At 43.1% G+C, this 19,998-nt stretch overlaps 1 protein-coding gene across 1 annotated transcript; it reads right to left on the reverse strand.

Annotated features, from left to right (window-relative positions):
* Positions 1 to 9,012: 9,012 nt before the first annotated feature.
* Positions 9,013 to 14,511, reverse strand: dtx3 (deltex E3 ubiquitin ligase 3). Its single transcript, XM_079528811.1, has 6 exons — positions 14,104 to 14,511; positions 13,919 to 14,018; positions 13,707 to 13,747; positions 12,186 to 12,982; positions 11,228 to 11,445; positions 9,013 to 11,018 (listed from the first exon to the last, which is right to left on the reverse strand). Exons 3-6 carry the CDS (start codon positions 13,717 to 13,719, stop codon positions 10,943 to 10,945), a joined length of 1,104 nt encoding a protein of 367 aa, XP_079384937.1. The 5' UTR covers positions 13,720 to 13,747; positions 13,919 to 14,018; positions 14,104 to 14,511; the 3' UTR covers positions 9,013 to 10,942.
* Between the last annotated feature and the right edge of the window lie 5,487 nt (positions 14,512 to 19,998).

Consider the following 19,998-nt stretch of genomic DNA (forward strand, 5'->3'; position numbering starts at 1 on the left):
CTAGGTTTGTGCACTAATAAGTTAGTGCACACAGGTAACGTAACAGGTGACAGCAGAGTGGATGTTAATGACAGTCACACAATAACCTCATCTTGGTGTAAAGGAATACGTCCTTCCTTCCTATGGCTCACTTGCTCTTCAATCTCCACGTGGAGGTGGCGGGAGTGGTTAGCCCTGCTGGCTTCCAGGATCCTCGGTGCACGCGCCTTCACCACACACTCCACCCCATCCAGTGTAATCCCAACCTTCCTCACCAACCTGTTAAGGCTGTTTGTGTCCGTAGCCTTCAAGTGACCCCCGATCACAAAGAAGAGGGCCATTACAGACTAGAATATCTGCAGCATCCTATTACACATGCCGAAGGACCTGAGCAAGAACAGTCTGTTCCGGCCCTTACTGTAGAAGGCACTTTGTCATGGTCACTCTGTTGTCACCTGTGATGCAGCTGACGACGACGGTGTCATCTGAGAACTTCTGGAGGTGGCATGACCTTGAGTTGTAGCGGAAGTCAGAGATGGTTATGCTGTGCACCCTGCACAGGAAGGGTGACAGCCAGGTTGCCTGGGGAGCACCTGCATTGCTCACAAGCACATCTAACCTGCATCCCTGCAGTCTCACACTCTGCGGCCTGTCTGTACTGTACCGTACCGTACAGTACAGCATTCCCAGTGATACTTTAAACCTAAGATCTGATCTGTCTGAATGGAGACTGGAGAGAGAAACGGGATAGGCTGCTGTTCAAGGAACACACAATGACTGCCTTCTTTGAACGATCACATGCAGCAGAGGTGTTATCGGATACAGTTTTCCAATACAAAAGACCCCAGGCTCTAAAATTGGCCAATCGCAGCTCTCTGGAATACAGGTTTGTGTTACTGCTGGAGATAAAAGGTCCTCTCTCTTTTTAGCATGAGTATCCACTTTAGACACCATGGCATCTGCATTGGTTCTAAGCTATGGGATTCTTTTGACACCTAATGGGTCCATCATAATAGTACAGTAGGTAAGGATGGAATATCACCTGATGAAGAATGCATGTCATGTATCAATGAAGCCTACTCTGATTTCCAAACCACACTAGAAGAGGGTACTCCTCAGAGTGCATATCCCCGCCAGGCTGGGTTGCTTAGCCAGGGCTGTGTAAGATGTGCGTTGCAGCTGTCTTGAGCAAGATGGGGGGGCAGGGGCAAGTACTCTTGCATTTGTGGCGATAGTGATTGGCCAAAAGCCCAAAATTCTAACTGGGAGTTTGCATGCAAGGTTTGAATCCGAACAAAGCTGGATGTGTGAGATTAGCACACACTTACTCGACAAAACATAATCTCTGCCCCTCCTGTTCTTTCAGCCAGCCGGAGATGAAGTCCATTAAAATGAAAAAGAAAAAAGCAACTGAAAGTGGTTTGTTTTAGCTGTAAAGGAGGAGAGGCCCTTAGTTCGTATTCTGCAGGCAAAATGAAAGAAAGCTCGTATTAGTTGCCATGACAGCCAATAGAGAGTTGCTGTGATGTGTGGCAGGCTGGGATTAAAAGTGCTTGGGAAATATATTTACTGGACACCATTTTTACCTCTCCCTCAAAGAGGAAGGATGCGAATGTGTGGTTATTCTCATATTGTGGCGACACTGGCTGTCACTAATGAAGAACAGCTTGACTGGAGCCTCCAATCTCTCTTGCTGATAACCCAGCCAAAGCCTCTATAGTTGCCAGCTCCGCTCTTGTCTTGTGCCCCATTGGTGAAGTAAGTCGTTAAATCTGTCAGAAATACTAAGAAAAGCAAAGGGTCGGTTCTGCTAAATCAGGCAGACAAAAAGCCATGTAGCCCAGGCCATGAATCAGAGAACAGAATGTAAGAAACAGTCTGGACATGCATACACACAAGCGTGCGTGTGTGTAGGCACACGCGGATGCTTGTGCATTTCCATACATACTGTAAGGACACAGATGCAGTCAAGGGCACACAGACAAAAGCCACAGGCACCCATACACCCACCTTCACTTTGCTTTTCTTAGGCAAACAGCCTGAGGCAGAGTGAATGAGCATTGGTGGTGTTGTGGGCTGCAGGGGCGCCTAACTTCGTTTCCAGGTGGGGGAGCATAGATTTGGACTCATGCGCGCGCGTAGCGCGCGCGCAAAAATGCGCGTGCATGTGCCTCGTGCACGCGCGTTTTCGCGCATTTTCACAAGGAAAAGTGGCTTTTACTTTCCCTCTCCACACGCAAGTTATATGAACAAACTGACAAAATGCATCATAAAAAGGCATAGGCCTATTTAGGCTACACATGACATTGGCAAGGCGCCGATATCAAAACAAAACATATAAATTATAGCCCTATTATACAACAGACGAGCTGACAGCGCAGCGCGCTTGGGCTCGGCGACCCCGGTGTTGTATCGTCATCATTCATCATAGATCCCTCCCCGTCAGAATCTAATATCTAACATTAAATTGCAGCAGCATTCAGCAGTTCAGTTGGCACGGCGGCCATAGTAATTAGTAAATACTATATTATTTCTCACTGCAATAGTGACTATTAGAGAAATAATATAGTTAAATTGTAAATGCTTTACCTTAAACCCCAAATGTGCTCTTGCGCTCCGGGGTGGTTAATTCCCTCATCATGGCATTTACTGTATATCCAACGTGAGTTACGTGTCCAGAATGTCATTATGTAGGCTACGTGAGATGGACACTGCTGCTTGCGCTGCTGCTGCTGCTGCTGCTGTTGTTTTTATTATTGTCCTCCTTCTCCTCCAACAACGTTAGCACTCGTTCCCTGCTGAACACTGCTGCTGGTGCCCATGAAGGCCAAGGGTTCATTAACTAGACTTGATTTGGGCTTGGACCCACCAAATAAATCACTCATTCTCTTCTGAGCCATGTTGACAACAACAACACACACATTCAGGCTGACCGGAGAAATTCAAATCCGTGCGCCCCGTGCGTAAAGGTAACCGGAAATAGCGTCAGCAGCAGAGCAGTAGCCTCGGAAACCCAGCTCGCGTGCACTACACGCGCGCCGCGCGTGCCGCGCTCACACTGTCACACACATAGACAAACACCCTCTCCTCCTCTCTCTCTCTCTCTCTCTCGCTGTCGCGCACCGTGCGCTTCGAGCGTGGCGGCGGCCGGGGGGGGGGGGGGGGGGGGGGGGGGGGTGATAAATAGTGGTGTCGCGTTGCGACACCACTATTTCAAATGGTGCCGCAGCTGCTCCGTTTGCTCCATGGCTCAGGCGCGCCTGGTGGGCTGACACATTCTGTCGTATAGAGCTTGTATGGGGACAGATGCCTCCTCAGCCTCCACTTGTCCATTTACTAAACATGCAGTCTGAAATAGCCTATTTTTTGTCCCTCATAGTTGGGATAACATATTATTCCAGATAGCAGAAGATTCTTGCCTCCAGTCAGTGGTGATTTTAGACATAGTCATTTAAAAAATAAAACATCAAAGGTATTCTGTCTGAGGGAATGATCCTCATTAGAGTGAAGGAGGGAGAAGATAGACACCCAGATAGACAGTGATCCACTATTGGGTTGCTTTAGGAAGAGGAGATGGGAAGACAAAAGCAGGCAGGCAGACAGACAGACAGGCAGGCTGTGTGCCAAGGCTCTCCCCGCAACCTGAAGCACTCTAATTAAGGAGCACAGCAGTGGGGAGAGGGGGCGAGAACTACTGTACAACACTCGCACACGTGCACGCTCACACGCGCACACAAACCCAAAATCTCTTCCAAATGCAGAGAACACTACACCATATCCTAGTAATGTTACATATGACAACAGGGTTTCTGTTGAGTGGCAAAGACATCCATATTGTCATTCAATATTTGCTTGTCATCACTAGTGAGGGCAGCGGGAGGAGAGGAGGGCTTGGCATATACAATTCAATTTTGTTCATCTCTCAATTAACTCCTTAATCCACACTATTGCTCTGCATGATCATTAATACATACACATACTGTACACATTTATCGATACTTTCTTTTTTCTTCTTAAAATGAGTACTTCAAACTTAAAAGTACTTAGTATTGATCAAATTGATTATTTCCATTGCAAAACGATTCAATACCAATTATTTCCATTTCAAAACGATATGATACAAAGTAAAACGATACGATACTTGCTGTTTACATATCGATATACTTTTTAAATTAAAATCGATATTTCGATAGTTACTATATCGTTCGCTACACCCCTAATACATACATAGTTACATACATACACACTCTTATACTGTGTGTGGGGAGAGAGAGAGAGAGAGCGAGAGAGTGAGAGTGAGAGTGAGAGTGAGAGTGAGAGAGAGAGAGAGAGAGAGAATGATTAGATTTCAAGTGCCGGATAAGCTATTACATTTGATTTATTAAAAACAGGGATGTGGATTTGCACTGAAACGTCAATGGATGAATGATGTGAGTCACATGGAAGGATACATTTCAGACTGTCAAATTAAGTTTTCAAATGTAGGTTACAGCAAATTAATTGAAAATGTTCTTGGCATGGTGTAGTGTGGTTTCCATATACTCTTAATTGGGTATATGTGTGGCTATGTATGGTAACAGGACAACTCTGCCCTTTTCCGTTTTCCTCCCAGAATTCTCCCCAGTGAGGGTTGAGAGAGGCTGGACGGCAGACGGCTGGACTTTGAATTTATCTACCTATAAACTTTCACAACAGCAGACAGCCTAAGTACAAATGCCCCATGATCGGTTTGAAAATATTCAAATAAAGCTAAAAATATGTACAAAATGTGCAGATAACACAAATACTATGGTGTTCCACTTTGTTCGTATATAGAACAACAGATGGAGAAGAAAGTGGGTTACTGACATAGATAAAAAATAATCTAATCCAATATGATAAAAGTGTGATGAATTGTGGGATGGATGGACTGATGAATTAAAAGTTAGGAGAGGCAGAAATGTCCAGATGGGTCCTGCCCTGCTCTGTGAGGACAGCAGATGCCCGAAGATCCTGGACTACAGTAATGTCAAATGCCTCTGCCACCTCTGTGCCACCTCGGTGCCAAAGCACTGAAGAAGCCAAACAACAGAGCGTTGCAATGTCACACTCACCTTTCTGGGACTTAGAGGAATGACATAAATATACTATACTGTTTATATTAAAGAGAGAGATTAAAATACCCTTGATCATCACTGGTGAATACATAACATATAGCGTTTAGCAGTTACTCAAGGAGCAAGCACTCCGCACTCCGGTCAGGGTCAGTGAGCTTAGTCGATTTCAAAAACGAAACATGTTGCCTTACATGTGGTGAGGTGACGTGAGGTCACTAGTTACTTAATTACTGGGGACATATTTTGCTACAGGATGTGACAGCTTAAAGGCCTGTCTTTTGATACTCTTCTTGACAGTCAGGGACAATATTGTAAGATATTGAAACTCTGTAAATACTGGCGTAGGCTATATGCACGTGCACATAACCAAATTCACAGAATAGATGAACAGATGGTCTTGTCAACACTGGTCTTTATTCCATCTTTACCATTTTCAACCATGTCTGTCTATGCTCACAAATGTGCACAGCTCAATTTGCCTACATTACAGTGCTGACTTTACCACACAAAAAAAATATGAAACTCAACTTCATAACATAAAAGCTGTCTCTGTTGTACACAGTGAAGACTTCCACAGATAAAGCTGTCCTGATCTCCATAGAAACACATGACTCATCCTCTATAGCAGATGCTCTACTCCTCTCACTGACTTCAGGCAATAAGGCTTGGGTGGTGCTGTAGGGAATGTGGGGTTGCACTGCCTGCCACTGATGATACAGCTGCATGCCAAACAGAGATACACCACCATACTGTAGCTTCATAGTTGTATTTTAGGGGAGCCCTCCCCCTAGTGGACTATAAGAGAAACTACAAGATTGAAAAGTAAAGATATTTTCTTTCAGGTTACAATACTGATTTGCTACATTTGGACTGGTACATATATTATTCGACAGTGATTTGGACAGTAGTTTTATTATATATAAGCTTAATAAGAACTTAGGGGAAGAAAAGAAAAAAGATTCAAGCATCAATATTGTCCACTAATGCAGACAGTAATAGCTCAACGAGTCTTGCAAAAACAGCCTCAGACAATGGCTATGACTTGATGTCATATAGCCTGAACTGAACATCTCTGTGGGCCATCTAAGGCACTTTAATACACTCTCCAAAAGCTGTAGTGCTCTTTGGCTGTTTCCATGAGAATTAAATTAAATGTTGTTAGCTATCCTCTGTCACACCTTTGAGGCGGAGCTCTTCTTGCACTCTGGACAGGTAATCTGGGTCTGGATACCCAAAACTGAAATAGAGAAGGAAATGCAGACATAAGAGAGATCATTGACATCATGTTCTGTTTCACAAGTTTCCAAATGTACAAAGGTATTTTGATAATAGCATTGCCACACATTGTGAGCACTGTGGTTAGGTTACTGTATATTTTGTATTAATAATCATCCAAATCTACAATAATTGTAGTGGAGTCAAAGTACAATATTTGCCTCTGATATGTAGTGGAGTAGAACTACTGAAATTTGGTAATACTTCATAACCTCACAATTGTACTTAAGTACAATAATTGAGTAAATGTACAACTTTGCACCCATATATTCAGGGTGACACCAGTCCATTGAGCCTTGGGCAAATACTTGGCATCCAGACCAGGATTTTGCCAACTACATGAATATCTGTACCCCCCGCCTATGGGACGTTATACGCCAGCTATGGATAAATCCGTACCCCCCCCTTTACACCATATATGAAGCGGTTAGGCCGAAAATCCGCTTTTAACATTGGTCCGGTTGCTAGGCAACGCCTCCGTCACCCCCAGCACCAGGGTCTTTGCACACGGCCCCCATTTACCTCTGTTTAAAGTAAGATTTTCAAAGCCTTTGGAAATACGAGCGCTGTCCATGGTGATCGGCATCCATCCCAGGTTCGGATGTCATTTGTGATTTTGTACCGCATCGCTCCCGACATGTTAACGGTAAACAGCGTGAGCTAATGCTAATAATAGCCTGTCGTTACAATGGTGGTCTCCAGGCTGGGAAACAGGAAATGAGCAAAAATCCAAGAATCCCCCTGGCAAGGCTTAGCTACACTCTGCTGCCACCTAGCGTGGCACAGTAAATGGATAGTTTTGGATGCATTAGCGCTACTTTATCTGATATATAAATAGAGAATGTTAATATGATCCTACTGTTGTGTACCACCATTCATGCTGGTCTTGTGATGAATGTCATTCCAGGTGACAGAGTTGTTGAGGCCTGTGGTGACAGATCGTCCAATGGTGAAGATGAGTTTCCTCTCGAAGGCTTTCCTCAGCAGCCTCAGGACCTTCTCTCCTTCCTCGCAAGCTGGCAGGAAGGCTGTACGTGATGTGCTGGCATACTTTACTCCAGGGTTAGGGTGCTCAGGCTGTCAAGGGATAAATGAGAATTGCAGGATGGTGAGACCATTTCTAGTGATTTACTTTCTATTCAATAAAACCTCTTTGATTTTGTTTTGCAGGCCATCATGTTTGGTGGGGCAGTCAGGGCCGTGCCCATGCCTATATCCGGCCCTGGGAGTCGGGACATAGGCAATAAAGGCAGGATGAATCAGCAGTGTTAAGAAAGTTCTTAGGAAGAAATAAGAATAGGCACATATAATTAAAGGCAGATAAACATTGCTTTGTTTTGCCATTGATTGCCTAAATCACTATATGACTTGATTTTAATTTATTCTTTCCTGAAACTGAAAACCTTAAAAATATGACTTAGGCAATTATGCTATGAGGCTAACTAGGCCTATAACTGGGAGGCACTTAACATGACCTGTAGTGCCACCCAGTGGCCAAATTCAAATTTGTAAAGTGTGTTAGCTCAACAAGCTTTTAACAGGCGGCACGCCGCGGCCAGCCTACGTTTTCACATCACAGATCACAATATCTCTTCAAACTTCCAATAATAGTATCACTTTCTTTACCCCTTGTATTCCTGCGGGAAAGCGATATTCAATAACTATGGTTCTGCAGTTTTCAAAGCCAGGTAAACGCTGCCAGGTATGCGCCACTGTCATCTTCCCTTCCGGTTGTGTTCCAATGTGGATTCCGTAGAAAGTATTGCATATTGGGCAAGCAGGCTTGTATTTAAAACTCGTCTCAATACATTCAGTGCAAAAGGAGTGGCGGCAATTTAAAGTTTTCCTATCTCGAATGTTGCTGAGGCATATGGCGCAAGCATCATCATCACGGTGTATATTCTCCATTTCTGTAGCGGCAGTAGCGCTGTAATTTGTATGAGCATCCATTTCCCCAGTGTCTGTTCGGGTCAGTGTAGGAGCCGGCTAGAGACTAGAGGAACAACCCTTCTTTTTACAGTCTATGGTAAACTGAGGTTGAATTGGGAAATGACTATGTGGGCCATGGGCCGACTGGGAGGAGGAAGCAGGTTACTTGTGTGGATGACTCACGCCCCTGCCCTGCCCCTGCAAAAACTATTCGATATTTCGTTTAACGAGTAGTGTACAGTACATGTACACGTCCGAATGGTGTCTTCTGACAAACTTAATTAACAAAATTGATCCAAAACACTACAGTAAAGAAAACCCTGACCACAGCAACCCATGCGCGAATTAAGTTTCACAATCACATCTCAAAGACTAGTGCTGCTCCTGCTAGTCCCGTCAAACCAGACCCACTTTTTCTAACACATGGTGCCGTGACGGAGACGCACTCTCGCAGTGGGGAAATCTTTTGAGGTAACACCACCACAGGTGAAAGTGCTAGTTGAACAAAACCATGGCCAATCAGATCAGCCATCTGTGAAATATTGAGTAATAACCAATAATAATGGTAGGCTACTGTAGGCCTGCATGTGTATGTAAAAGTCTGCTCTGGTGCCCTTGTGCCAGAATTGATTTAAGTACAAATACAATGGATACGGTACCTCCTGTCACATTTGTACAATGAATAGGACTTGTTACAGAATCCCAAAAATGTAATATTATTCAAACAACCAGCAACCTATAACATAACCTTTTTATTCAAGTATTAAAATGTAAAGCAATTATTTTGAATATCAACAGACTCATAAAATACAAATAAACACAATTAGAAAAAGCAAAACTCCAACTTTTCTTCAACAATCAAATTTGCAATGTGCAATCCCTTTGACAATTCAGTTTTCTGGCCCCTTCTGATCATGTAACTTACTGCATAGAAATGTTTGCACGGTAGCTTTAGTAAACTACAATCCTGTGTCACAAGAAATTTTGAGTTGGTCCCTTAAAAAAGGAAAAAAGAAAATATTTGTGAAAAAGAGGACAGGTTATTTTATGTATGGGTCAAATATCTTCTGACCAGCTGACTAATCAAATTAATTATATGTTGTCACTAGTCAAGCATGTTACTGCACTTAGCAAGCACATTCACACATATTTACCATTTGTGAGGTTGTTTTTTTTAAGCTTTTGGACTACCATAATGTATACAAATGAGAACTTAAATCATATACACATCAGTTTATACTATATATATTATCATGAACCGTATGATAGCTTTACTGAAAGCCAGATAATATAGCTACAAACATAATGCTGTTAACCAATCAAATAACACCTAAACACGCCTGAACTGCTATCATTCATTAGTTAACATCATGCTTGATTTGTATCAAAATTGAATATAGGAAAGGCACAATAAAATCAGACCAAATTTCCAAAACTCAAATGAACAGCAATATTTGTTTCTGTGAAATTTTCTTGAGTCAGGTAACGGGTTTTCACTCTATCTTCATAATCTATTTAGACAAATTTACAGCAGTTAGCTCATTTTAAATGAGACAATTATCAGGCAAATCTGCCATTTGTACAGGGACAGTGGCATAGATAATTAAAGAGGTTTTGTGCCTTTGATTTGGTAAAGTCTGTATGCCCTTTGCATTTGACATCGTCATAAATCTGGTCATTAGAAATGAGCACACTGTACTACTAACAACTGAACTGACGAGGCTCAAAACCTGGTAGACATCTTGGAATAACGGGCTTGAGTAATAGCAGGGAGCCTGTGGGACATACAACAAAAGGTGCTGCCATGGAGACATCTAATAACATTCTTCCTAATCAAGTAAAAAAATGATGAAAAATGAGGAATATGTAGAGCTTCAAGCAATTGACATCAACTTGTAGCCACCCAGCTAATAGCTTGTGGCCTTACAGACTTGTTTCCCCGAGCACTCTCCCATCAAGAGGAGGTAAACACCATACTCCTACTTCATTGGAAAACTGACTCCATTACCAAAGTGCCTGTGAGTGCATTAGATTGCAATAACTTTAGATAACTATTTCTTTCTACTGAAGCAGTGCTCTTCTGCCACATAATCCAAGTACCAACCTTACAACAGGTAATTAGTAACGATCAAATAAGAGACTTACTTAACAAACACTACTGGGGGGGACAAAAGAATGTGTGCTTGTAACAAAGAAACTGTTCCCCAGCATAGAAACAAACATTAATAGAACATAATTAATAATTGTCCTTTTTCTTTACATTTCAAACATAGATTTGCTAAAATAATATATAAGTACCTCAAACTTCAACACGCCATGATTTATAAATGAGTGCATCAGATATTGGGTCCTATTGCCAACAGTGACAGGTAGAGGATTGTGTTATAGTAGAATGCACCACACTCATAATTATTTTTCTTCCATACCAAGCACTGGGATAGGTCAAATTCCCAAGAAAAACGGATGAACAGAAGGAGGACAAGGTGTAGTGTGGTAGGCTCTACCACAGCATTAGACTGGGTCTGTCGAGGGAGTCGTCTTCAGCTGTCCTTTTAGGACTGGACGCCGTCGGAACAGAACCTTCAGCCTAATGATTGTCTGATACAAGGAGGACAGACAGAAGAGTCTAGAAAGTTCCGGAATAGTCCGGCAATTTCACAACGTCAGTCTGCGGTGATGCCTTTCTCTCGGAGCTCCTCCGTCACTCGCACCAGGTAAGTAGGGTCTGGGTAGCCAAAGCTGTCAGGAAAAATAAACAGGCGTCAGTGCATCAGTGTAAATCTCAGCCTGGAGCTTCACATTATACCTGCGAGTGTGAATTAAATCTATTCATGCACTGGCCTTTTTGCAGACACCATAGCACAGCTATGTCTGAGGAATTGTGAGGCTATAATAAAATGCTATTGCCACTAGCCTACTCTACTGTGTAACAAAGAGTAACGACATACCAGCGGGCGCCTCCCCATATCGAGGTCTTGTGGTGAATGTCATTCCAGGTAATGACATTATGCATGCCTGTAGTCATGGAGGTACCAATGGTGAAGATAAGGCGCTGTTCGAAGGCCCGACGTAATAGGCCCAGCACACGGTTTCCTTCTGGGCTGTCTGGGAGGTAGGCCACGCGGTCTGTCCCTGGGTACCGCACACCTGGGTTTGGATGTTCTGGCTATTAGAACAAACACAAAACAAGATCAGGTTGTAGTGATGCTAAAATATTTTCAAAAAAAGATAAAGATGTTGTTGCAATCTTATACATCATTCCAAAGGTTAATTGCAAACATTCTCGGCTTCAAGGGCTAACATTGTTATTTTGTTCTACATAACATAGTCCATAAGCTAACGCTAATCAATTAATTGTACTCTATTTCATAATACATGTATATATATTTGAGCTATATTTCATCATACATATTGGGACATACAAAAATATACTTGTATGTAGTACAGTGTAATAATACAATTTTTTGTTTTAAATTTCACCGTGGTTTGAAGAATTAATAATAATTTAATCATGAAACTGAAGATAAAATATTCACCGAAGCATATAAAAAAAAAGTTGCTTTTGCTTAACTGGACAAATTGTTATCAGCAAACGAAATATGCTAGATAAAGAAAAGGAAAATGGAAAATGTGAAGGGAAAAAGAACTGGATGAACTTCCACAGGAAAACAAATACATAAAATCAGTATAAAATCATTTCTATGCTAAACTAGTTTGTTTGTAAAGTAGCTTAGGTTAATCAAAATTGTAATATTTGGTCTATCAAGTTATGAACGTTTGTAGTAGAATGTTTGTAGTAGAGAAGGTAACTGTATGACTATTGTGAACTCTATTCAAGTCTCTTACTCCAATAGAGAAGGTATTACAATGAAGGTCTTCATTTCCACTTGCCCTTGGTCTACTTACTGCCTGTAGTCCAGGAGGGAAGCTGTAAATGATGCAGATGCAACCATAGCCTTCATGCCCAGGCAGCTCCAAGTCTGGGTCTCTCTCCACTATCATGCTACCACTGGCAGGCTGATTTCCAATCAACTGGCCATACACTAGCCGACACACGGGGCATGCCCTCTTCACTTTGAAAGCTTGATCCAAACAAGACCGACAAAAAGAGTGACCACATCTTTCCAGGGTTGTCTTCTCCACCATGTCCCCCATGCAAATGGAGCAGGAGGTGTTGTCCTCAGCCTCAGTGTGGGAGGCCATGCCAGGCTCCATTTCCTTCCTGTGAGCTGCTTCATGAAGCATCATGCAGGCCTCTTCGTCAGCAGGCTTCCTGAACCTCTGCTGCTGCCTCTGGGAGCGCCGAGGCTGGGGTGGTGGCGGCGGGAGCATGCTCCCCTCTCCGTTTGGTTGCAGGACACCGACACAAGGTAGCAGAGTCCGCTTCCTCTTGGGACCACCCTCAAGTTTGCTCATCTCTTTGCGGGCACAGCGGCATAAGTCAATGAAGGCTTTGCGGGTCTCATTGGAGATGGATCCATCCATTAGGCCAGCTCTCCGGGAGCCTTCCATGGGCTGCAGCCTTACAGCACAGCAGCCCCCCCTCTCTCCTCGCCTAATGATACCAACGCTCATCCCCTGCTTGTCCTGGAAGTCAATCAGCCAGGGACGCCCGGCTGCAACCAGGTAATCCCACACTGCCTGTGACACCAGCACCTCATCACTACCCTGGCCAGCACGCACACTCATTTCATCAGATGAAACTGCACAGAAATGCACACAGGAGACATTGGCATATGGTTAGACAGGTCTGAGAGCAGTAGCATTCATGAAAACGTGATTTGCACTTGAATGCAAATTTACTAGAAGTTGTAGTATAGTGGACACACACTATATGATCCTATTCAGTACCCTATTTTTCATACCGATTATATTCTACAAAAGATACAAGGTTTGTGATACTTTAGCATCTTGCAACGCACATATGTTATCGTTATTTGCTAAATATGAACCAATCGGAATAAAAGTGTTTTAAATTCTGCCTGTAAAGGTATGTATTTATTTATGCTCCTGTGGTACTCGGCCTAAACTAATGAGCTCGTGCAAAGCAGCGCTGCAAAGCAAAAACACTGAATGACACACACGCGAGATTGAGACCAGTATTAATTGGTTTGATTGTTTTAAGTCGTAGTTAAATGTCAAACTAGGTAAAAACTATGTAGCCTATGTTCGTTATATATTTATTTTTGCTCATCTTGTGATGAACAACCCTGTTTGAGGAGCTAGTCGCAGTGGCCGCAGCACGTCAAACCTACACAACAGGCAGTATCGCGGCATTGCTGAGCTGAGGACATATCAGCTGTTCTGAAATGCAGACTGTAAACAAAGGAGACTGCACCCCATCAATACAGTTGTTCATTGTAAATATCATACCCGACTAACAGTCACATAAAACAACAATGCATAATTCGAGGGAAATAACATTACCTTGTGATCCCATAAATTCCCTTAATTCTGAATAAAGATTCCTGTTGAACAAAAAGAGAGAAGAAATACTGAGACTGTTGTATTTACATTAAACGTCAACAGCAGGTCGATTACATTTTCGCAACAGCTAAATTACCGATTGCAACATTTCGATCATGTTCCAACAAAAACATAGCCTACAAACGTTTCCTTTGATCATTTCGACAGCTCACCCTTTGCCGTGGCTCGATCGTCGCTGCTTTCTGGCCGGATTAAAAAAACACTATTTATTCTCCATCGGACGAGGCCTTATTCTCGCTCGCTGCAGTTTATCTGCGGATAAGAAGTCTTTTGTAGTCAAGGCATGATATCCAGTCACACGGCTCATCTGCTTAGGGTTTAAAACACCATTCCCTACCCTGTGGCAATGCCATCCAACCCGTCCAACACCACAGCTCGTCCCAGTAGTCTCGCCTCCTAGCTCGTACGTCCTTGGGGCTGATACGAGCCCAGCGAAAAACCCAGCTTGCTTTAGCTTCACTTATCTGACACGGGCCACACTAGCGATGTGACAGCTTAGCCGAGAGAGATAACTCCTTGTTTCATTATGTTCCCCTTTTTGCTTTCAACCCATGTCTCGGCTTAACCACGAACCAGAGAGTTATATCCGTGTCTGGTCTCAGTGGTCTGTGTGAAAGCGAGCGTAAATATGGACCGAAACCTGCGTCAAGTCGCACAAGCGTGAGCTTGCTCGACGGCGCTGCTCGCGGCTGCTGATGTTAATAATAAAACATAGGGGAGACCTCAACTCTATGGGAGACCTACGGGAACGTGACCAGGAAGTTCGTCACATATAACTAACATGATTGGTTTATTGTTTTCTTTTTCTTCTCCCAATCAAACTTCAGGGCCTTGATTGATCATTATCAGTTATAATTTAAGTCACGGCCCAACCATCTGTGAATGTGGGGAAGAGGTCCAGACTCCAGAGGACCATACGATGCAGCACTGCCTTGTCTGCCCTCTACTACCCAACCCTTGCAGTTTAAAAGATCTCGCAGAGTTCAACAATAATGCAAAAGACTATGTAAAGAAATGGGTAACTGTCATCTAACCACATGCTTCAAAGACACGAAAAGAAGAATTTAAGTCAGGGGCAGGGCTACCTAATTTAAGATGGCTCAGGGCCACTCAGCAAAATTCCAAAAGTCCAAGGACCACAAGCTAAAAATGTATTATTTTTGAACGTTTACAAGTGAAGTAAGTGGTGCAACTCCGTGTGGGGGTCCCCGGGGGGGGGGGGGGGGTACCCAGGGTGCCGGCCCGCCCCGCGTCCGAAACGGTTGAGAAATGACAGAGTTACTGTGTGGGGTCCCTCTACTGTACCCTCCACTGTACTGTACTGTTCTGTCACTGTACTGTACTGGCACACCCAAAATCACCATATATACAGTTAATATGTGCGTGTGTGTAATTGTGTTAGGTTGTGCACAGGTGGTGAAAAACAACCATGCTGTTTTCGTGCTCAGACGCACCCACACACATAGTCACTTAAGGAAGTGGTTGCACCACTTAATTAAGGAAGGACCCAGTAAAAAGCTACATTTCTGTAAGGATGAACAAAAACATTGTTGCTGAAGTTACAAAATGAGGCTTCATTTACAAAATGTGAAGAGAACATATAATGAACAGATTATCATAGGTGAATAAATAAGTAGGCCTTAATACTTAATCACTTTCTTGGAACAAACAATACAATACCAAAGACATCCCTTCTTATTAGTGTTAAATGTTAATAAATAACATTTTTGTTTGATACATTTTGAAACAACTAGTCTAACATTCACCATCAACGAGAGAAAGAAAGAGAAGATCTTTATTCTACCATGTAACTCTAAAAACTGCGACTGGTCATTAAGGTGTTACACAAATTTCACAAGGTCAAGGTCCTAGGGGCCCTGGGTTTGCACCCAGGTAGTCTGACAGGCCTTCGTCAGTGTAGGAATATGCCTGGTGCTAGCCCACACACAGCTTGATAAAAGCCTATTTTATTTTATGGTGCTGTTAACTAGCCCACACCACAAAGGGAGCTCTATATTCATATTACTAATATAGTAATATAGTATTATATACTATATTTAATGAATACCATACCCTTTCTTTTGCCGTTTTCATCTACCATGGCATGGGTGGAACTGTAGACATGGCATGTTCTTTGTGCCGGAAGCTATGATGAAGATTTACAACGAGAGACACACACGCGTGGGGCGCTCTGTCAGGTCAACTATCATAAAACTGGAATAAAATATGTACCAAGGAGTCGACTATAAGCACTAACGACTTTGCTGTAGTTAGTAGATATTTATTGTACTGATTGCACTGTGGACACTGTCACCTTTCTTTGCATCTTTGCACTGATGCCACTGATTGTACTGGTTGCACGGTTGGACACTTGACACTAACCTAACCTGATGTTAGTTATTGTTGTTTTTCTGCCTAGTGCAGGGTAGTTGTATAGGTGTAAGGCATCGCTTACACATAAAAGACAGCGTGCTCTCTCACTGTCCTTGGGGGAGAGGGGGGCAGAGCAGCTCGCAATTCATTTTCAATGGGAGTCACGTGGTTTTGACGAGACAAGCTTGCTCCGTGGCTGTGATGCATCTTAGGGTCTGTGGTGCATTTTATTGTTATTTACCTTTGTATTGCTGTATAGTGTGTACCAAAATCTCCTGGAGGGGGCGTCAACATATGTGTCACGTGGTAGCGGCCGCCATACTTGTTGGCTTGTCTGGTTTGTTTACATTGAGCGACTATCCTGTGTGCTTGTATATGTTCTTTTTTTAAACTGACCTCACAATGGTGCTGACTTGCTCAGTAAATAAGTGCCACAGCAGGTCACGTCGAGGGAATGAGCCAGAAAACGGAATTAGATTTTCAGCTTTCCAGCATGGAGACAGCACCAAGGAACCCAGATTGACGAGTTTACAAAAAGACGTAGAATGACTTGGATCTCGGCTGTATGGCGCACGGGCGCAGAGACATAACGTTCAACAAAGTATCTAAGCACAGCCGTGTTTGTTCACAACAATTTCCTTGTCCTTGTAATGTATTTGGGCCCGACATTCTTTCTATCCATCCTGGTGTTGGTTCACTATGTTGTCGCCAAGAAAGAGCTCAATATTTACAAAAACATACCACCGTCACTCTATTCTGAGTGATGCGGGCTAGAATTTAAAGCCCACGAGAGGGCCGTCCCTAGCTTTTCAGACGCCGCCCCCCCTCTTGGTGACGTACACGTTTTTAGAAACTATACATTCCTTACTCTTTAACTTTGTAACTCAACTCCCCTGTGGCATATATATCTATCTATGCCCATAGTTAGGGTCCCTGTGATGTCAGGGTCAATACATAATTAGAATGCATCATCATCATACTGTATTTAACAAGGTAAGGGTGGTCGGTACAGTCACACTCGCAATTTTCCCAGAAATGCACCTTTCTAGTTCTTAGATGTTGCCATCTGGACCCTCATTGTTGGTGAGGCTGAGGCATCCTCACATCCACATAATCAGGTGCAGCAGCAACAGCCTCCAGCTTGCAGTGCCCACTACATAGCGTCTTGGAGATGCAGTTGGCATCTAAGAGGGGTCAAATAATGTTCCCAAGGCCGTATTAATATAGTTAAAATGACGATTCTACCTAGGTTTCTCTATCTCTTCCAAATGATCCCTATATTCATAACAAATAGATAGGTTAATCTCATCTTTTATCTGGAACAATTCAAACCCCAGGATAATTTTTTTTTACTTGGAGGTCCCTAGGGAAGCTGGGGGACTCGGCTTACCAAATTTTCTCTGGTACTATTGGGCTGCAAATATTGTAAAATGTTTACATTGGAGATATACATATGACTATGAAGAGGGACCAGATTGGGTCCATATGGAGTTGTTGTCCAATCCTTTGCCAATACTCACCTCTCCGTTACCATCTGGCCGTACCATACAATCTACAAACCCGGTTGTTAGAGCCTCACTCAGAATATGGTTACAGTTCCGAAAGCACTTTGGCTTGAACCAGCACAGTACTAGATTTTTTACAGTGGCCAACAATCAGTTTTTCCCCCCATCAATGATGGATAATGCATTTCAACATTGGCACTGGAATGGACTGGTGTTTTTCTGTGATTCTTTTCTGATGAGATGTTCATTTCTTTTGAAACACTTAATGCAGATCATAATATACCCAGATCTCATTTCTTTAGGTTTCTTCTAATTCACAGTTTTACACAGAAAAAGCTACCTTCATACCCCTACTTACCACCCAAGAATCAATTGGACATTATATTGGAATTTAGCCCCACTGCGAAAAAACGTGTGTCTGTGATTTATGATTTGATACGAGATCTAAAACCAGTAACCTGGGACAAGACAAAAGCTGCCTGGGAGAGAGATCTGGGTGTAGAGCTCTCTGAGGAGATGTGGGAGGACAGTCTACTACGTATTCACACCTCTTCAATGTGCATACGCCATGGTTTAATTCAATTTAAGATACTACATCGACTTCACTATTCAGGGGATAAGCTGGCCAGGCTCTTTAACATGCCAGACCCTGGATGCCCAAGATGCAGCCAGACCCCAGCCTCGTTAGGCCACATGTTTTGGACGTGTCCTTCCATCACTACCTACTGGAAGCGGATATTTGACGTATTCTCTCATATGTGTGGAACAGTGGTGACACCTTCTTTCCACACCGCCATTTTTGGCATAGTTCCCCCAGACTGTACACTCACATCTCCACAAGCAAATGCTTTGGCATTTGCATCCCTATTAGCCCGTAGACTAATCGTCCTTAATTGGAAGTCGGATAAGGCACCTTCCTTTCAACAATGGCTAAAAGAAGTTCTATCATTCCTGCCTCTGGAGAAGCTCAGGTATAAAGTGGACAGAGCCCAACAAAAACTTTGTCCTGGCTTGGAGTGCCTTTGTGGAGTTTGTTGAGAACTTTTCATTTCAGTGAACTGTAATCCGGACTGTGTCCGACTATGTCCCTGTCTTGACTCTTTTTGATCTATGATTGTCCGCTGCTTTGTCCCACCACTTTGTTTTTTTAGTTTTAGTTTTAGCCTAGGGGGGAGGGGGGGGGGGGTTGTATATGTTTGTGTGTTTTGTGTGTTTTCTTGCATACATGTGTATTGTCATGTGAAGAAATGTAAAAATAAAGTTTACACCCGTGTGAACTGAGTGGTGTAAGGTTTTATATAGCATGATCAGCTGTGGTCTGACGTTTGGCTAGGTAGGGTCGTCTTCTGATGTGATGATTTGTGACCATGAAGTTGATTCAGCTGGAGTTTTTGTCCGATGTGAGGTATTATATAAGGTAAGGTATTATATAGCCTGATCAGCTCTGATCTGACGTAATGAAATCACACCCGGATGTGATTTCACAACTGGCTTTTTTTGTGCAGAAAAAATGAGCATGGTTGCTACGGTCATCCAGTTCACCCGGGTGTGATTTAATTACATCAGACATTATTTTGAACATAGCAACCATGCTCATTTTTTCTGCACACAAAAGCCAGTTGTAGGAGTGGTTTACACCACTCAAAAAAATAAGGTTCCCAAGTCATTCTTTTTTAGATAGGACAGTAGGCTGACAGGAAATGGGGAGAGATGGGGAGTGACACGCAGCAAAGGCTGTCGGGATCGGGACTCGACCCCTCGACACGCTGTCAGACTACACTCTGGCCTTGGTGCCCGGACCACTATGCTACTTTTTACATGGCCAGTCAATGCAGCTTGGGTGGGAGGAAGAATCTCAAGGGACTTGCAGATCTTGCTGTACATAAAGTAAACCATATGCTCCATATCAGAGTTGATCTTCTCAGGCTCCAGATCCCAGTGCAGCCTGTGTCCTCCTCCTCTGTTGCAGGAAGTAATTTAGTGGGCGCTGCAAGTGTTGGCAAAAGATCCAAAAATGAAGATCTATAATTTCAATGTGTTACATCACAGGGGTGGGAGGGGGGACCCCCTGGTGAGGGTGACCCCACTTTGGCAGGCCCTACTCTGATGAGTCAACCTATTTACTAGGGGTGCACGATTATGAAATAACCGATATCCGATTATTTGCAGGGTCATACTGCCGATACCTATTCTGACCGATTCCGATATATGGATTATGCTGCCTTCAAACATTAGAAATACACAAAACAAACGTGACAGTCATTGATGGTCACATTATTATTGAGTCATCATTATCTGTGGCAGATTTGGATACACTACCGATTATATTGTGCACCACTATTTACCATACATTA

The sequence above is a fragment of the Electrona antarctica genome (genome assembly GCF_951216825.1).
Source record: "Electrona antarctica genome assembly, chromosome: 2".
Taxonomy (NCBI): domain Eukaryota; kingdom Metazoa; phylum Chordata; class Actinopteri; order Myctophiformes; family Myctophidae; genus Electrona; species Electrona antarctica.

What these genes read in the sequence shown, in the direction of transcription:
- dtx3 (XM_079528811.1), bottom strand. An exon ending in TCCCTCCTGGACTACAGGCA is followed by an intron (nt 11,446 to 12,185) that starts GTAAGTAGACCA and finishes TTGTTCTAATAG; the next exon opens with CCAGAACATCCAAACCCAGG. An exon ending in ATATGGGGAGGCGCCCGCTG is followed by an intron (nt 11,019 to 11,227) that starts GTATGTCGTTAC and finishes TTTTCCTGACAG; the next exon opens with CTTTGGCTACCCAGACCCTA.